The 20,351-nt window shown below is 44.0% G+C and overlaps 1 protein-coding gene, 1 non-coding gene and 1 pseudogene across 2 annotated transcripts; 1 reads left to right on the plus strand and 2 right to left on the minus strand.

Moving 5' to 3' along the window:
* Window positions 1–4,251: 4,251 nt before the first annotated feature.
* On the minus strand, window positions 4,252–6,221 carry LOC119282119 (annotated as a pseudogene).
* A 4,227-nt stretch (window positions 6,222–10,448) lies between these two features.
* LOC119282120 (esterase PIR7B-like) lies at window positions 10,449–12,087 on the minus strand. Its single transcript, XM_037562446.1, has 3 exons — window positions 11,683–12,087; window positions 11,025–11,165; window positions 10,449–10,854 (listed from the first exon to the last, which is right to left on the minus strand). Exons 1-3 carry the CDS (start codon window positions 11,773–11,775, stop codon window positions 10,561–10,563), a joined length of 528 nt encoding a protein of 175 aa, XP_037418343.1. The 5' UTR covers window positions 11,776–12,087; the 3' UTR covers window positions 10,449–10,560.
* A 2,614-nt stretch (window positions 12,088–14,701) lies between these two features.
* Window positions 14,702–14,830, plus strand: LOC119282994. Its single transcript, XR_005138966.1, has one exon. It is a non-coding gene; the product is annotated as a small nucleolar RNA Z247 (small nucleolar RNA).
* The last annotated feature ends 5,521 nt before the right edge of the window (window positions 14,831–20,351 follow it).

Here is a 20,351-nt window from a genome sequence, read left to right on the forward strand (position 1 = left end):
TCCGTTTCCAACATCGATGTGCATTTCTTCGAGAACCATTGCATTCTCAGCGAAGAATTTGATGAGCTTCATACCGAGAAAGTTGGACTTCTTCGGCTAGAATTGCAAGGCCACTCTCCTCAGTGAGCTCTGCAAGCATTCGAACGAGCGTCGACTCAAGCCAGGGATTTTAGGTACATCATCATAGGTAACACTGATGGTTTCTTCATCTCCTTCCGAAGAAAAGGAATCGTGACAACGGTCAAAACGGTCCATGGACTTGTCGTGGTCGTATCGAAATTTCCATTCGAAGAATTCAGTAATGTACCGTTCTTGTTTGTAGGCATCCTCATGATCCGTGGTGAGGTTGATCCTGAGGTCACAGAGTGCATTGCTACAGCCGAGCAGGTTTGCGATGGCTGCCGCCGCTGTCTTGGCTCTCCCCCTATGCACCCCTTCCAGCTCGAGGTACTCAAGGCGGCGGAAGGGCGGCATGAGCTCGACCTATGAAAGCACTTGGGGTTTTGTGGCTGTGCGGCCCATGAAAGCACTTGAATTTCAAGGCTCTCTCTCTGTGTGTGTGTGTGTGTGTGTGTAAACAGTCCTCCACTACCAGATCAAGCATCAGGAGGGCGCGCGTGTATACATGTATATATGTAGAAGTGTTTCTACCTTTCTACTATTGACTAGGCCGTAGACGTGTTTCTACCTTTCTACTATTAACTAGGCCATAATTGGCTAATCGGGTATCAACACTTCAAGGAAAGCTTACTTGCCAGCCACCTGGGAGATCCAGGAATCACAAGAAGGCCAACCAGCTACAGTGAGCACGGTATCACTACTGCAAAAAAAAACACCTAGCATTCATTTATACATATGAAAGTCCAATATGCACGGTATCACTCCATATCTTAGATTGAAACAAAAACCAGTGAAAATTAATGCACTGTCAAGATGAGCAAAGACATACCAAGGAAAAAATAACCATTTTTCTTTAACAAGATTGAGAAATAATGTATTACATGGAACTAACAAGTTATATATGAGAAGAAGCAACGCAACAATCTTTTTTTATTCTAATTATAGTCATGCAAAATTCTGATTCTTTTTTATTCTCACTGTCCAGAAACAACGCAATTTTAAGCAAGTCGGAAGAAATAATCCATGCCGGTTTCATGCTGAATAGCACGTACAAGAAAACGGAAAGAAGTGTATGTTTTCTTATAAGACAATAATGTGGATTTCAGGGCCTATTAGATCGATTATACATGTTGCTGTTTCACCTAACTAGGATGGAGCCTGAAGGATAATTCTTGGGCATTGGCAGCATGGTGAGGCACTGGAACCCGGTGTTGATGTGCTTCTAGAAGTAGACCTAAAGAAGATGATTTCGCACTTTTTCAATTTCTCAATGCGACATAGTACTACTATATATGCCTTTTTTCTAGAAAACACACATAAAAATGTGTTCTTCTGAATTACAAGGCACCAAGATGAGAGTCAGGGGTCTTTCGGGCAAAACAGCCCGGGGGGAGAGCAAGACGGCGATCACGCTGTCGTCCCGGTCGGACCACCTCCGGCCGTCTTCATCATTGTGCAGGAACTCGTCGACCAGTTTGTCGCGTTCGCCCTCGGACTCGAGGCGCAAGGTGAGCCTCGTGACGTGTTGGGCGGCGTCGAGTGCCACCACGGCCGCAGAGACGAAGGCATCACGACGGGAGAAGAAGAGGGCCTTGTCTTCTTCACGATAACCGCCGTAGCGGTCGCGATACTTGTAGTCAAGTTTTTGACTTTTTAATTCAGCTCCATTTTATCCTAGCTGGTTGATGGCTTCATTAATTTGAAGTCCGACCTTCGTCAACTGGCAGTCCTATTTCCAGTGAGCCCCAAAATCTTTTTGCTTTTTATAGAAAACCCCCTCATATTTTGGTTAACAACCCACAAACCATCTAGAAAATACTGTTTTTTGGGGCAGATTAAAATGCTTTGAAAATATATCCATATATTTTAAATGCTAACTCTAATTTTTACATGTTATATATGGAAATTAATTAGAAAATTATGAAGAATTTGAATATAATGTTGTTTTACATGTTAAACATTTTTAAAATGTTATTCAGGGTGCAACCTTAATCAACACGCATGATCCGTCTTTTTTTTCATACCATGTAGATCCGGATTGAAAATCAATACCTCAACAAAATAATTTTGGGGAGAAAAGAAATCATCTATAACAAAAAATGCACGTCTGGTCAAAACCTCAAGCAGGAAGAAAACATATTTCTCATCTTATGGGAGAGGGAGAGAGAGAGAGAGAGAGAGAGAGAGAGAGAGAGAGAGAGAGAGAGAGAGAGAGAGACCATAGGATTGAGCACACTCAAATGCATTGAGTTTGTGTCAGCATTGAGGCCAACATCAACGAGGATGGAAGGAGGATATGCGGCAACACAGATGGGATGCACGTGGACCTACTTGGGGTATTCAGTCATGGTTATTGTGTATTGTGTTAGAGACGTGTGGTATTTTATTTCTCTCATTGCAACGTACGAGCTATTTTGTTAGTATATTTTATATTATTAGCATGTGTATTATTTTCTCAAACCTTTCCATATAAAATAATTAGTTGCATGTTTATTTTTTTCTCAAACCCTTCCATATCAAATACTTAGTTGCATGGGTATTCTTTCTTATTTCTCTTATTTTTTCATTGCGAAAATTTTCCGCTTGCGCAATTTTTTTTGGTGATGACACTAGCTAGTTGTACATGCATCAACATGCGTCATCAGGACAACATCAACCTCATCATTTATGATGGTATGACTACATCGACACGATGTTAATTTACTACATGCATACATACTTGGCAAAAAAAAATCTCTCACAAGCATGACAATTATAATTAAAACACCATGAAAAATATTAATATGCATTTGCCGTGGCAACTTTTTTTGTGCGTTTTGACATGCATGGCAATTTTTTTAACAATTATCATACATAACATTACATTTTGTACATGGCAATTTATATTTTTATGGAACGGAAAATTTACCTATATTACCATGGAAATTTTACTTCATCATACATGGCAAATTTAATTTTAAACACACATCACATATTTTTTTACTTTTCATTTTTTGACACGGCATTTTTACTTTTATGGACAATGGCAAATATAGTTTATACAACATGACGAGTTTCCACTGTTTTTTGGACCATGGCACGTTTCATTGCTTTTCAACCATGGCACATTTTACTTTTGAACTGTCCCATGGAAAATTTACCTTCATTTTACCAATGAAATTTACTTCAACATACATTGCAAGTCTCATTTAAGCGCTCATGGAAAATTTTATTTCTATATTTCCATGGCAATTTTATTTTTGTGGACATTGGCAAATTTAGTATACATCCGTGTCAAATTTGAGTCATTAAGGGAATTTTCTGCCTTCATGGGACCATGGTAAATTTACTTATCAAAACACAACAATTTTTTTTTATCAAAACACATCAATTACTACTTAACAACAATTTTTTTACACTTTTTGTGTTCTACATGTAAAGCAATTTTTAACCCACCTTTTTTGTCTTCACTTACATACTAAAAAAGACCTTGTAATTTTAGTCGAATTTTTTTGGCACCATGTATGTACAGATGGAAATTGCCATGACTTTTTCCTTTTGGATCATTGCAAAAAAAATCTTTTTACCAATTGCAATTTTTTAGTTTTAGAAGTTGATGGCATTATATTTCTAAGCACAACAAAAACTGGGTTTATTTGTCATAGGAAATAATCTCTGGTTTTCTTTTCATTTAACTACTGGGCTTTTCCATTTTGTTTTTAAAGGGAAAAGTCCCGTAAGGGCGTTGAGGACGCGTTCGGGCTATGGGGGTTTTCCTATCGAACGAAATCATTTGCCAGGGAGAAATGATCATACCGAACGATTCGTTTGTTCTGGCCCCTCCCCAGACTGAACGTTTGGTCAATATTGGCATCCTATCTTTTCGGAACATCCACACCTGGCTTCCACATAGTTTCTTTTATTGGAATGATTTCTAGTAAATAATCCCATCACGATCAAAAGCATATGTGACATATTTGTGTCGAACTTACTCACAGAAAAAAGTACTGCTCTCTCCATGTCGAATTACTTGTCTTGCATATGTCTAGATACAGATGTATTTAGACATGATTTAGTGTTAGATACGTCTGTATCTACACAAATCGAAGACAAGTAATTTAGGACAAATGTAATACTACTTAACATCGCTTCCATTGATTTAATAGTATCACTGAACATATTTATTTTTTACAAGAAAATCATATACACACATACATTGATTTCCAGGGATATATATTGCACACTTTACCAAGTATTTAAGCCGTTGGCGATCTTGACCAGAGCATCACAGAGCTCCCTAGGCCTCGAGCTCATGATGGCGTGGTCAGCTCCGGCGATCTCCTCGACCTCCGTGCCAGGGCTCAACACCACCATCCAACGCTACATCTCCTCGGTGTTGGATCCATCAGCCTTGGCTACCACGTATACCTTCTTGCCCGACCCGTAGTTGTCATCGGTGAGTAGGCTTGCATTCTTCATCACCGGATCCTCCATGAACAAGTTTCCCGGCCTCACCAACATTTTTGCCAGGGCCAAATCCTGCATCAACATTGTGAATTGAATCACATAATGGGTCTACTAAAAGTGGATAAGGCGAAGAGTTAATTGATTTTGTATATTTATTTTTGCGAATATTTTGGAGAATCATGTTGTTGAGATTAGTTCATTATGGGAGATCAATAGGATGTTTTTTTAGACAACAATAGGATGTTAAATCGTGTTATGCACCTCAGGTGAACTTTGCTGGTAGTTCTTGTGTGCTAAGAAGTCTGGGCCCATTATCATTGCAACCCCTGCAACCTGGTTGTTATTGATTGGCAGCATCTTGCAGTCCATGAGTCCTTCCAGATGATGTTCTTCGCATGAACTAATTGCATCAACACAAGATAAGATAAAATTAGCATTAATATTGGAGTTACAAAGTCGTAGACCAACCTTTTATGTTACAACAAAAAATGGTTCATATAACCTCCTTCAAACATTTATAATTTGATTACCTATAACAGTTATTAGTACTCATTCCGTTCCGAAATAGCTGTCTTAGATTTGTCTAGATACGGATGTATCTCAAGGTGTTTAAATACATCTGTATCTAGAGAATTCTAAAATAACTAATTTGGGACGGATGTAATATTAGATAGTTGAAAAACAAGTACATATTTATTTTTGAATGTACTCCCTCCGATTCATATTAGCTGTCTTAAATTTGTCTAGATACCAATGTATCTAGAGATGTTTTAGTGTTAAATACATCTGTATCTGAAATAATCTAAGATAAGTAATCTACGGAGGTAATATTCTTGTAGTGTTGTAATTTTATTGAGTATTCCATCCGGTCCTAAATATAAGTCTTTTAAGATATTTCAATATGAACTACATACAGATGTATATAGATGTAGTTTATAGTATAGATTCACTCATTTTACTCTGTATGTAGTTATATTGGAATCTATAAAAAGCTTATATTTAGGAGCGGAGGGAGTATTATATAATATGCACATTAGATACTTGTTGTTAAAGTTATATTGAAAATATATCAAATTTTGTATATTCGACTAAGACGAGCTTCACGGCTGGCCTCACCAACATATAGGGAACTGATACATATATTGGATGTTTTGGTCAACACTCAACAGAGATTCTTTGCAGAAAAAAAAGAGAGAGAAGAAGGAAAAAATACAATTAACAGACAATAAGAAAAAGAAAACCATAAACAATTGACATACCTCCTCGGTGGTGATGCCCATGTGCTTGCCAACACACGGCATCCCGGCGGCTGCGAACACGGCGGCGGCGACCTTGCCGGGGAACCTCTCCATGGCTAGTGCCAAGCTGAGCCCGCCATGGCTGTGCCCGAACAGAATCGGCCTCTGGCCATCACCCTCCGGCGCCGCGGCCACCACGTCGAGCAGCGGCCGCGAGTACTCCTCGAACGAGTGCACCTCGTCGATGCACGCCGGGTGGGCGCCGGAAACGGCGAGGTGGACCGCCGTGACGCGGTGCCCCGCTGCCTCAAGCGCCGCGACCACCTTGTACCAACACCAGGCCCCGTGGCAGAGGCCGTGCACCAGAATGAAATGGTTCCTCACGCTGTTGCTGCTGTTGCTCTGAGTGCTCTCCATTTCCTGTGTAAAATTTGTTTGGTTTTGTGTTGGATGTTTGTTGCCGCCCGCACGGAGTGATATTTATAGTGCAAATTGGTCTTGCTCGAACGCTTATCAGTTAGCAGCTTCTGCTGCAAGAAAAATGTGACGACTTGTTTTTGGATTCGTGCCCATGGGTCTCTAGAAGACAATTTTATATTCGGGGTACTAAATTGCATCAGATCAACTTGATCAACAAGATAGGTAGACGAGCCACGAGACTTTGACTGATGGTGACGCAAGGCAGATGTAAACATTATTGAAAACTCGAGCTAAACAAATTAGGAGGGATGTCCAGTTCTGCTTCTACACGTCAGCGCCATTGTGTCAGCTGAAGTAACCACCCACAAGTTAATCACTAAATGTGCAGGCTAATTTTGTTAGACATAACAATTGTAATGTCTCCCCTGTATGAACACACAACAAAGACAGCGGTACAATCTCCTTTCTGGTGTCGATATCTTTGGTTTGCCACCACATCCTCGGTTCTCTTTGAAGAGTTGATCAATTTGCTGCAATTATTGAATTTTTTGGACTTTTTTGAAAATGCAATGGTCAAATGCGCCACACTGGTCAATGATCAACTGGGTGCGAACTAGAGAACGAGTGAACTGAGCGAACCGAACGAGCTGCTCCACCGTTTTTTGGGTCGTCCTCAAGCTAACGACGAGTAAACACTCCTGCGTTGATCGCAATGGGCACGCCCATCTAAGAGCAACTCTAGCAGACCCGGAGCGCGAGCGGCGCGAGGAAGCGTGGGGCCCGGAGGTGGACAAACCGCGGCATGTCGCCGCCGAGCTTCCGGCGGAGCGAGTGGAGGAGTATGACCGCCGGCGCACGTCCTTCTCCTCCGCGAGGTCTTCGTACGCCGGGAGCTCCTCCACCTCCGGTGTGGGCCTTCTCCCGGTGAAGAGGGAGTGGTCGGAGGACGAGGAGGAGCCGGACTTCGTCCCCGTCAAGGAGGAGCCTGAGGAGCCCGCTTCGCTCGGCCGCCGCGGAGTCGTCGGGCCGGAAGACTACGTCGATGTCGACGCCGTTGCGGCCGCCATGGCCGAGCAGAGCTTGCGCGAGGAGGAGCGCCGCCGCCATGCCGAGCAGCTCGAAGACCTCGAGTGGCGGCACGCGGTCGCTGCCAACCTCGCTGCCAAGGAGAAGTACGAGGAGTGGCGCCGCATCCGCAAGGAGCAGGGCGCGAAGTACATCGACCTCTGCAGCTCCGGCGAGGAGTGAGCGTTCTTCTCCTCCACGGCGTCGTTCATTTTGCCGCGACCTTGCCGCCGTCAGATCCGCCCCCCTCTAGTGCTAGTTTAACGTAGTATGTAGTATGAACTATGTTTGTAGTGTGTTGATCATGTAAAATCTATGTAGCATGTGATGAACTACTCGCGTCAACGAGGTGGAATTTCTCCCGCGAAAGTGTTTTTTCAAATTATGCAGTTTTAGATACGGTTTCTGTTCGGCTCCGCTAGTTTTCGACCCGCAAACGCGATCTTCGTCAAACCGCAAACGCGTTTTGCGGGTCAAGTTTTTGCGGGGTCTGCTGGAGTTGCTCTAAGACACTTGTAGCGGCAAAGATTGACCCTGTTTTAGGAAGTATCCCAGCCGGTTTTGGGAAGCCTTTGAATGGATTTTTTTTCTTCTTGGTTTTCTGGACCTGCTTTTTTTTCTTTTCTCATTTTCTTCGTGTTTTTCTTTTACTCAAAAATTCTAACTTTTTTTTCTATTTGTCAATTTTTTCTCAATTTTTGTGAACCTTTCATTAAATCAGCGAGCTTTTTCAAATTCGTGAACCTTTTTATTTCACGATTGTTTTTTCAAATTGGTGAACTTTTTTCAAATCCATGATATGCTTTCTAATTTATAACCTTTGAAAGTTTTCATGTTTTTTGATATTTATGAATTCTTTCATTTTCACTTATCTTTTTCAAATTCATAAACTCTTTCAAACTCGTGAATTTTTTTTGAAAAGTCAACAGTCAGTTGTGCCACTTTTCAGTGGTCAATGGTCAACCATTCAACTAGGAACCTAGCGAACCTGGAACGAATGAACTGAGGGCGTGTTTGGTTGCCGTAGTGCACAGTAGCTGTATTGCATAACCTTCTCAATTCAGCTTGGCTATCCAAATGCATTGAGTTTGTGTCAGCACTGAGGCCACCGGCAATGAGGATGGGAAGGAGGATCTGCGGCTTCACAGATGGGATGCACGTGGACCTATTTGCGGTCTTCAGAGATTATTGTGTTTGGGACGTGTAGTATTTTTTTTCTCTCATTACAACACAACGGCTCTTTTGCTAGTATACTTTGCATTATTAGCATGTATATTATTTTCTCAAACCCTTCCATATAAAATAATTAGTTGCATGTGTATTTTTTCTCAAACCCTTCCATGGAAAATACTTAGTTACATGGCTATTCTTTCGTATTATTATTATTATTTCTTGTGTTGCCTAAATTTTCCGCCGGCACTAGCTAGTTGTACATCCATCAACATGCATCATCACGACAACATCAACCACATCATTCAATATGGTATGACTACATCGACACGATGTTAATTTACTACATGCACACATACATGACAATTTTTTTCTCACACAAAGCATGACAATTATAATTAAAAACACCATGGCAAATTTTTGTGTGTTTTTACATGCACGACAATTTTTTTAACAATTATCATACCCAACATGACATTTTGCACATGGAAATTTACATTTTTCTTTTGCATGGCAAATTTACCTATGTTTCCATGGAAATTTTACTTTATCATACATGGCAAATTTAAGTTTAAACACTCATGGCATACTTTTTTAGTTTTCATTTTTTGACATGGCATTTTTTACTTTTATGGACAATGGCAAATATAGTTTATACAACAAGGCAACTTTTCACTATTTTTGGACCATGGCGTGTTTCATTGCTTTTCAACCATGCAATATTTACTTTGTAATTTTCCCACAGCAAATTTACCTTCATTTTACCAATGGAAATTTACTTTCACATACATGGCAAGTTTAATTTAAGCGCTGATGGCAAAATTTATTTCCATTTTGCCATGGTAATTTTTTTGTGGACATTGGCAAATTTAATATACATCAGTGGAAAATCTGAGTCACCAAGTGAATTTTCTGCCTTCAAGGGACCATGGTAAATTTACTTATCAAAACACGCAATTACTACCTAACAGCATTTTTGTACACTTTTTTTGTGTTCTACATGTATAGCAATTTTCAATCGACATTTTTTGTCTTCACATACATACCAAAAAACCCTTACAATATTAATCAAAATTTTTTTGGGCACCATGTATGTACCGATGGAAATTGCCACGACTTTGCCTTTTGCGTCATGGCAAAAAAATAATCTTTTTACGCATGGCAATTTGCTGGTTTTTAAAGTTGATGGTGTTTTATTTCTTAGCACAACAGAAACCTGGCTTTTATTTTTCATAGAAAAAAATCTCAGCTTTTCTTTTTGTTTAACTACTAGGATTTTTTTTTCAATTTGTTTTTATAGGGAAAAGCCCTGCAGGGACGTTGAGGAGGCGTTCAGGCTATGGGAGTTTCCCTATCGAAAGACATCATTCGTCGAGGAGGAATGATCATACCGAACGTTTCGTTCGGTCTGACCTATACCTGGCCATCCCTCGGGCCGTGCCGGACTTCGGACCATGCCTAACCAAGCCCGATGCGAAAAAACCAGGCCCGGTGCGGCCCGGGCGTCGGGCCCAAAAATTAGGCCCAAGCCCGGCCCGCCAGTGCAAAAGCCCACCAGGCCTCAAGCCTCGGGGCGGGCCTCTTCATTAATGCACTAATATGGTGGGCCTGGGCCCGGCCTTCGGGCTTGAAATCTAGGCCTGAGCCCGGCGCGTGGACAGGGCCGGGCTGCCCATGGCCAGGTCTAGTCTGGCCGCTTCGCAGACCAAAAGTTCGGCCAATATCGGCATCCTATCTTTTGGAACATCCACAACTGGCTTCCACAGAGTTTCTTTTGTTGGAATGGTTTCCAGTAAACAATCCCATCATGATCAAAAGCATATTTGACATATTTGTGTCGAACTTACTCACAGAAAAAAAGTATTGCTCTCTCAGTCCCGAATTACTTGTCTTGCATTTGTCTAGATACGAATGTATTTAGACATGTTTTAGTGTTAGATACATCCGTATGCAGACAAATTTAAGACAAATAATTTAGAACGAAGGTAATACTACTTAACATCATTTTCATTGATTTAATAGTATCACTAGACATATTTATTTTTTAGATGAAAATCATGTACACACATACATTTGCTTTCAGGTATATATATCATACACTTCAGAAAGTATATAAGCTGTTGGCGATCTTGACCAGGGCATCACAGAGCTCCCTTGGCCTAGAGCTCATGATGGCATGGTCAGCTCCAGCGATCTCCTCGACCTCCGTGCCGGGGCTTAACACCACCATCCAACGCTGCATCTCCTCGGTGCTGGAGCTATCAGCCTTGGCTACCACGTATACCTTCCTCACCGACCCGTAGTTGTCGTCGGTGAGCAGGCTTGCATCCTTCATCATTGGATCGTCAATGAACTGGTTTCCCGGCCTGACCAACATTTTTGCCAGGGCCAAATCCTGCATCAACATTGTGAAATGAATCAAATAATGGGTCTACTGAAAGCGGGTAAGGCGAAGAGTTAATTAATTTAGTATATTCATTTTTGCGAATATTTTCTTGGGGTATCATGTTGCCAAGATTAGTTCATTAAAGGGAGATCAATAGGATGTTAAATTGTGTTGTGCACCTCAGGTGGATTTTGCTGGTAATACTTGCGTGCTAAGAAGTCTGGGCCCACTATGATTGCAACCCCTGCACCCTGGTTGTTGCTGATTGGCAGCATCTTGCAGTCCATGAGTAGTCCTTCCGATGATGTTCTTCGCATGAACTAATTGCATCAATCACAAGATAAGATAAAAATTAACATTAATACTGGAGTTACAGAGTCAGAGACCACCTTTTATATTCCAACAAAAAATGGTTCATATAACATTTCTTCAAACATTATAATTTGATTATCTTTATCATTTTTTTAGTATTAGATACTTGAAAAGCATGTATAGGTTCATGGAATATATCTTCATAGTGTTGTAATTTTATGGACTATTATGCAATATACATATTTTACAACAGAAACTTTTTGTTAAAGTTGCATATTCGAAGCATATCAAATTTGTATTAGATACTTGATACAGAGTCGACATAGTCAAATATACAAAATTTGATATGGGGTAGCATTTTCTAGTATACATAGCGTGGATGTTTGATAGAAGACATGGTATAGACCACTCTATATAGAAAAGGGGTACCTTTTCTTGTATGCCTAGGGGACTGGTACAGAGTGGATGTTTTGGTCAACGCTCAACAGAGAATAACAAAAAGAAAACCATCCACATTTGACATACCTCCTCGGTGGGGACGCCCATGTGCTTGCCAACGCACGGCATCGCGGCGGCTGCGAACACGGCGGCGGCGACCTTGCCGGGGAACCTCTCCATGGCTAGCGCCAAGCTGAGCCCGCCATGGCTGTGCCCGACCAGAATCAGCCTCTCGCCGTCACCCTCCGGCGCCGCGGCCACCACGTCGAGCAGCGGCCGCGAGTAGTCCTCGAACGAGTGCACCTCGTCGACGCGCGCCGGGTGGGCGCCAGAAGCGGCGAGGTCGACCGCCGTGACGCGGTGCCCCGCTGCCTCAAGCGCCGCGACCACCTTTTACCAGCACCACGCGCCGTGGCAGAGGCCGTGCACCAGGATGAAATGGTTCCTCACGCTGTTGCTCTGAGTGCTCTCCATTTTTCCTGTGTAAAATTTGTTTGGGTGTTGGACGTTTCTTGCCACGCGCACGGACCGATATTTATAGTGCAAACTGGTCTTGCTCGAACGCTTATCGGTCATCAGCTTCTACTGCAAGAAAAATGCGACGACTTGTTTTTGGACGTTCGTGCCCATGGGTCTCTAGAAGACAATTTTATATCCAGGATCGAGTACTAAATTGAATCAGATCAACTTGATCAACAAGATAGGTAGACCAGCCACGAGACTTTGACTGGTGGTGACGCAAGGCAGATGTAAACATTATGGAAATTCTAGCTAAACAAATTAGGAAGGATGTTCAGTTCTACTTCTACACGTCAGAACCACTGTGTCAGCTGAAGTAACCACCCACAAGCTAATCACTAAATGTGCAGGCTAATTTTGTTAGACATAACAATTGTAATGTCTCCCCCGTATGAACACACAACAAAGACAGCAGGACAATCTCCTTTCTGGTACCGATATCTTTGGTTTGCCACCACATCCTCCGTTCTCTTTGAAGAGTTGATAAATTTGCTGCAATTATTTAATTTTTTGGACTTTTTGAAAATGCAATGGTCAAATGCACCACACTGGTCAATGATCAACTGGGAGCGAACTAGGGCGTGTTTGGTTGCCGTCGGCTATAGTACCTCGGTTGCATACCCTTCTCCACTCAGTCTGGCTCAAAAAAAACAGCCTCATATGCGACATCTGCAAGTTGTTTGGTTACCTGCATATGGACTTTCTGCATTAGGTGATCAACTTTGACACGTTGTTTGATTGACTGCATTGTCTTGGCGCATAAGACTACACGTTGTTTGGTTGCCCGCATGGAGTATGATTAAGAGCTAGCACTTGCACTTAGCACACAGGGTTAAGAACTAGTAGAGGAAGGGGGAGAAGAAATGCAGTGTGCGCCGGACCATGGCGACTGCGGTGGGTAGTGGCTGTGGCACCGTGTCCGACATGACAAGCAAGGAGTCGTGGGCGAGTGACCCCGTCAACGGCATGGCGAGCGATACCGTCGGCGAACTAGTTGTGGTGTTCGTGCAAAGACAGTCGACAAAGGAGGAAAATGCAGTGCTCGCGTCATGGTATCGTCAGTGCAGTGGACGAGAGTGGAGGCCGAGATGATTGATGCTAGAAACGACTCCAGTGTAGTAGGGCGAGAGAGAGAGGAGGCCAAGATGATCGACCCCGTCCGTGGTGCGGCGAATTACAGTGTGTGCGCCATTGCAGCGTCAGTGCAGTAGGAGGACGACAGAGAATAGGCTGAGATGAGCGGCGCCGGAAACAACTCTAGTGTCGTAGGACGTGGGCAATGAGATCAAGGGGAAGGGCTTCGGTGTCGAGAGGAACGAATAGGAGGGCTCTGAGCAAAGGACACAGGAGCTCGACATGGCGGCATCAGTGCAGTAGACTGCTGTTCAGACAGAGATGAAGTTACTATCGTCGAAACCGAAAACTTACAACACGAATGTTGTGCGGAACTGTGAGATTAGGCTGCTCGTCAAAGGAAATTTCAAATGATCGATCATGCGCGACGAATCTGACAAAATTCGTCCAGAATAGCTCCAAACGGGAACACAAAATTAAGAACTTACGGCCTACGAAACTACGAACCGATCGCCTGAACGGAACCATAGCATCGAGGTACATCTTTTTCGTGTAGAGCTTACCTCGAATCGACACACCGTTGTGTAGATTAGAGAGACATGGAAGAGAGGAGATTAGATAGAAGCTTAGTGCAGGTTGAAGTTGACCTCATATAATCACCTCGCATACCTCCCGTCTCCACTCGTGCAAGGGCTGTTAGAATTACAACTGTATATAGATATGACTCGTTTAAACTTGTATTCCTTCTCTATCTCTTCTTCTCTCCCGTATCTCTTGTAAACAACTTCTTCTCTCGATCTACAACTTTTACGCCAAGAATATTGCCATATATATACCAATGCGGCCCGAGACAATGGGTTCAACACTTCCAACCTATTTTACATGGTAGTTAGAGCCTCTTCCTCATAAATCAAAGATCGCATCTAACTAGCTCCCAAAAATCGCGTCAAGCTTCCTCCCTCGACCGAGATCATGTCCACCACTGCCGCCACATCGCTGTCCGGCACTTCGGGCGTGTTCACCACCACCTCGTCCTCCGCCTTCGCACCATCTTCGTCCAGCACTACCGCGGGGTCTCTCGGATCGCCACCACAGGAGAAGATCACGAGGGGAAACTTCCTCTTATGGAAGGCCATTGTGTTGCCTCATATCAAAGGCGCTCAGATGGAACACCACCTCGACGGGAAGAGCCCGCCACCGCTGGCCACCCGCACCGTCACCAAGGATGGCAAGGAAGAACAAATCTTCAACTATGCTCGATCCCTCTGGTATACACTACAGCAACAACTTCAAGGGAATTTGATGGGATCTCTCTCCCGCGATATCCTCGCACATGTCGCAATGTTACAGACGCTGGTCGAAGTCTGGAGCGCCATCCACGTCATGTTCGCCTCTTAGAGCCAAGTCCAAGCCACCAACACCCGCATTGAGCTCACCAACCTAAAAAAGGTAACATGATCATGGTTGAATCTCTTGGCAGGATGAAGTTGCGTGCACTGCCGCGGCCCTCTCCGACTCAGAAATCGTCTCCAAGATCCTCGCTGGCTTGGACATGGAGTACAATCCGGTCGTGTCCGCACTTGATGCTCGAGTGGAACCCATCACCGTCGAAGAGCTGTACAACCAGCTGCTGAGCTTTGACGCCCGCGTACCCTCCTTCATGGCGGCGACCTACGACAGTCGTCTGCCAACTCTACTGCTCGTGGCCACGGCCGTGGGCGTGGTCACCAGGGGCAGAACCGTGGCGGCGGATGCGAACGCGGCGCCCCTCATAGCGACGACACTCACTCTGGTGGGAGCTACGGCTACAACAACGGGGGCGGCTACAACAACCCCAACAGCAGCGGCGGCGGCTTCAGCTCCAACAATAGCTGCTGTCCTCCCGCCTCGCGTCCTCGCCCCCGTTGCCAGCTCTGCAAGAAATCTGGCCATGAGGTCATGGATTGCTGGCATCGCTATGATGAGAACTTTGCCCCTGAGGCTCGCCATGTTGCTGCTGCCATGCACGAACAAGGAGGAGATGGCGTCTGGTATGTTGATTCTGGCGCCACCGATCATGCCACCAATGAAATAGAGCAACCTGCTCTTCGCGAGAGGTACCATGACGCCGATTGGATCCATACTTCTAGTGGAGGAGGTATGGACATTTGCCACATTGGTCAAGCTTCAATTAATTCCCCTAGTCTTAAACGTGATCTCGTTCTTAAGGATGTTCTTCATGTCCCACAAGAAGATAAAAACCTTGCGTCCATGTCCCGTTTAGCCATCGATAGTAATGTCTTTTTTGAAACTCACCCTCGTTATTTTTTTCATCAAGGATCGGGCAACGAGGGAACTTCTCCATCATGGTAGATGCATTGGGGGTCTCTACCCCATCACATCTAAAGCACTTAGTCGCTGGCGTCGTCAAGTCTACTCCGTCATCGAACCCTCCTTGGAAAGGTGGCATCAACGATTAAGACATCCATCTTCAGTCATAGTGAAACAAGTAGTTAATAAAGACAATCTTCCTTTGTCACATAGTTCCATTAGTGACTCTGTTTGTGAAGCTTGTCAATGTGCCAAGAGTCATCAGGTTCCTTATCCCAAGTCTCATAGTGTCTCTCATGCTCCTTTAGAGCTTATTTTTAGTGATGTATGGGGCCATGCCAGAGATTCTTTTGGAAGAAAAAAATATTATGTGAGTTTCATTGATGACTACAACAAGTTTACTTGGATTTATTTACTCAAGTATAAATCTGAAGTGTTTTCTATCTTCCAAGAATTTCAGAAACTTGTTGAAAGACAATTTGATAGAAAAATTCTGTCAGTCCAAAGTGACTGGGGAGGGGAGTATGAGAAAATCAACTCTTTCTTCTAGAGCATTGGGATTGCTCATCATGTGTCGTGTCCTCATGCACATCAACAGAATGGCTCTACTAAGCGCAAACATCGCCACATAGTTGAAGTTGGCCTCTCTATCCTAGCTCATGCTTCCATGCCTCTCAAATATCAGGATGAAGCCTTTATTACCACCACTTATCTTATCAATACGCTTCCTAGCAAAGTCATTGGTAACTCTACTCCATTAGAGCGCTTGTATCATCAAAAACCTAACTACAACTATCTTAAAAGTTTTGGGTGTGCTTGCTACCCCAATTTGCGTCCATACAACCATCATAAGCTTGAATTCCAATCCACTCAGTGTGTCTTTCTTGGTTATAGCAATCTTCATAAATGGTATAAGTGCCTTGAAATTTCCACCAGGCGCATCTATATTTCTCGCGATGTTGTTTTTGATGAGACACTCTTTCCTTTTGCCAAACTTCATCCTAATGTGGGAGCTTTACTTCGTGCTGAAATTGCACTTCTACCAGATTCTGAAGCACCTTCTGATCACGGGGGTGAATTAACTAAGCTTGATCATGTGCAAAAATTCCAAGGAAATTCTGATTCTGTTGCAATTTCTACTAATCCAAACTATGATTTTATGTGTGAGGAAACAAACAAAGAAGGTGCGGAACACGCTGCAGATTCGGCTGACAGCACGCGATCCGAGATGGATCCACGCGCTAAGCCTGTCATCTCTGTTAGCGCGTGATCCCAGGACGATCGCCTCGTGGGCCTGGACTCACGTGGGAAGGCGGCCGATCGTGCAGCCCGGGTGGAGCCCGTTGGTCCCAACGCGTCGCCTCGTGCCACTTCTCCACGTGTTGAGCCGCCCGCCATCCCATGTGCGAAAAGGGGTGAATCTTCTGTCGGCGCGTCACCGCGGGCCTCCTCAGCGGCCGACCGCGGGTGCGTGTCTGGCCCCACAGCGGCCAGTCGCAGCTTTGCCCCTGGGTCTTCGACTGGTCGGGCACCAGAATCTGCCTTGGATTAGGAGCCGGCAGATTCGTTCCCTACTTTGGATAGGGAACCGGCTGGATCTTCTATGGCAGATATAGCTTCACTAGGATCGTGTGTACCACCATCCACAACGGCTGCTCCTGGTCCTCCTACAACTTCTCTTCGGCAAACAACATCCCGGTCAGGTATTGTCAAAGAAAAACAGTACAATGATGGTACTATAAGGTATGACAAAATCAAACATGCCTTTCTTACCACTTCTGGTGAACCAATTCATTTGCATGATGCCCTTGCTAATAAGGATTGGAAGGAAGCTATGGATAATGAATATGATGCACTTATGAAAAATAAGACTTGGCACTTGGTACCACCAAAGCATGGAGATAATATTAGTGATTGTAAATCACTAGTAGAAAACAGGGCTTTGGTTAAGGCCGGGCCAGCCAATTAGTCCCGGTTCAGCCCAGAATCGGGACCCATGGGGGCATTGGTCCCAGTTCATGAGCCCAGGGGGTCTGCCGGGCCTCGTGGGGGCATTGGTCCTGGTTCGTCTAGCCCCTTCGGTTCCAGTTGGTGGGATGAACCGAGACCAATGGGCCTCGCTCCTGGCACACCACCATTGGTCCCGATTGGTGGCTTGAACCGGGACCAATGGGTGTTATTTAGTCCCGGTTCCAGCCACGAACCGGGACCACTGATGTGCCTATATATACCCCCTCGCCGGCAGCAGAGCACTCCACACCGCTCTATTTTTTCTGGCCGACGAGGGGAGGGCTTTGTGGTGCTCTATCTCACCTCCTATACACATGAGTTGTTCGCTGGAATGCCCGAGCCACACTACTTAAGCTTTCTCCTCTCCAAGCTCGACCTCCAAGCTCCATTTTCCTAAATATTTGTCTAGGTTTAGCGGTCCATCCTGTCCCGTCCCCGTCTTCACCGCCGATGATGGCCCGCGCCGATCTCGTCGCCGGCACCACCGTGGTGAGCCTCTTGTTCTTATCTTCTTTCTGAAAGGAAAAAAATTATTACTTGTATGTTTAGGTAGATACTTGTATAATTTTATTACTTTTATTATAGCTTCTTATTATATAGTGCGATGGTTTTGGTATCTGCCCCCGTCGGCCCTCGTCCTGTCTATGATTCAGATGTGGTATATATTATCTTCTATAACTATTTGGTTCATTTATTGTTTATGACAATTATGCCGACCAACATGACATAGATTTTATTTATCTAGGAGGTATGTGAACCAGAAATTCCAACCGACCCTATTGTCGACAGGTTAAATTTAGTTGAAGAAGAAAACAATTATTTGAAGGAAAAAATAAAAAAAATTGAGGAGGAGAAGATGATATTGGAGTTGCATGTTGCGGATGTCGTCGATGATCACAAGATCAAGGTGGATGCAATGCGCTTGAAGATTAATTTTTTTAGAAAATATGCCATTCATACCGAGGTTTGGTATCATTATGCCGTTGGATAAATTGTTACCTTGGTTGCGATTATGATCGCATTTGTTGTTGCATTGATTATTTTTACATAGTTTCAATGTATGGTTTAATTAGATGGTCTGGAGAGATATATGTTGTTCAATGAGAACTATATATGTACTTCGGTTTTAATGTGATGATGAACTTCTATTAATTTGGTCACTTATCTATTCATGATGTTTTGTAATGGTTTTTGACACACTTAATTATATATAATGCACGCAGATGAACCGACAATGGATGTACAGTGACAGACACACCTCCGAGTACATTAAGGGTGTGCATACTTTTCTTGAAGTGGTTGAGGCAAACAAGCAGAATGGTTTTATGTGTTGTCCATGCCCTATATGTGGGAATACGAAGGCTTACTCCGACTCGAAAACCCTTCACACCCACCTGCTTTATAAGGGTTTCATGCCACACTATAATGTTTGGACCAAGCACGGAGAAATAGGGGTTATGATGGAAGACAACGAAGAAGAAGAGGACGATGAAAACTATGTGCCCCCTGAATACGGAGATGCTCCAATGGGGGAAACTGTTGAAGATCAAGAGGAACTAGATGATGTGCCCGATGATGATCTCCACCGGGTCATTGTTGATGCAAGGAGACAGTGCAAAAGTCAAAAGGAGAAACTGAAGTTCGATCGCATGTTAGAGGATCACAAAAAAAGTTTGTACCCCAATTGCGAAGATGGCAACACAAAGCTCGGTACCGTACTGGAATTGCTACAGTGGAAGGCAGAGAATGGTTTGCCTGACAAAGGATTTGAGAAGCTACTAAAAATATTGAAGAAGAAGCTTCCAAAGGATAACGAATTGCCCGACAGTACATGTGCAACAAAGAAGGTTGTATGCCCTCTAGGATTGGAGGTGCATAAGATATATGCATGCCCTAATGACTGCATCCTGTACCATGGTGCGTACGAGGATTTGAACGCGTGCTCGGTATGCGGTGCATTGCGGTATAAGATCAGACGAGATGACCCTGGTGATGTTAATGGAGAGCGCCCCAGGAAGAGGGTTCCTACCAAGGTGATGTGGTATGCTCCTATAATACCACGGTTGAAACGCCTGTTCAGAAAAAGAGAGCATGCCAAGTTGATGCGATGGCATAGAGAGGACCGTAAGAAAGACGGGAAGTTGAGAGCACCCGCTGAGGGGTTGTAGTGGAGAAAATTCAAGAGAAAGTACTGGGAGGAGTTTGCAGGTGATACAAGGAACGTATGGCTTGGTTTAAGCACGGATGGAGTTAATCCTTTTGGGGAGCAGAGCAGCAATCACATCACCTGGCTCATGACAATATGTATCTATAACCTTCCTCCTTGGCTGTGCATGAAGCGGAAGTTTATTATGATGCCATTTCTCATCCAAGGCCCTAAGCAACCCGGCAACGCCATTGATGTGTACCTAAGGCCATTAGTTGAAGAATTTTACAGCTGTGGATTGGAAATGGTGTACGTGTGTGGGATGAGCACAAACAGGGGGAATTTGACCTGCATGCGTTGCTATTTGTCACCATCAATGATTGGCCTGCTCTTAGTAACCTTTCAAGACAGAGAAACAAGGGATACCACGCATGCACGCACTGTTTAGATGACATCGAAAGTATATACCTGGACAAATGCAGGAAGAATGTGTATCTGGGGCATCGTTGATTCCTTCCGACCAACCATCAATGTCGAAACACTACTAGGGAAAACCTTATACACAGAATCTTACCAGCAGCGTGGTTTAAAAACAAACGCTACTGCTAATTAGCAGCAGCGCACTCCAGAAAAACGTGTTGCTGAAAGAAAAGTAGCAGCAGCGCGTTCCAGCAAAACCGCTCTACTGCTCTAATTG

Source organism: Triticum dicoccoides, chromosome 3B (genome assembly GCF_002162155.2).
Source record: "Triticum dicoccoides isolate Atlit2015 ecotype Zavitan chromosome 3B, WEW_v2.0, whole genome shotgun sequence".
In the NCBI taxonomy this organism is placed as follows: domain Eukaryota; kingdom Viridiplantae; phylum Streptophyta; class Magnoliopsida; order Poales; family Poaceae; genus Triticum; species Triticum dicoccoides.

Excerpts from the sequence above, each read along its gene's own strand:
- LOC119282120 (XM_037562446.1), bottom strand. The coding sequence starts at position 11,775 with ATGGAGAGGTTCCCCGGCAAGGTCGCCGCCGCCGTGTTCGCAGCCGCC. Across the intron at positions 11,166-11,682 it reads TGGGCGTCCCCACCGAGGAG|TTCATGCGAAGAACATCATC; the intron begins GTATGTCAAATG and ends TGATGCAATTAG. Across the intron at positions 10,855-11,024 it reads ACCAGCAAAATCCACCTGAG|GATTTGGCCCTGGCAAAAAT; the intron begins GTGCACAACACA and ends ATGTTGATGCAG.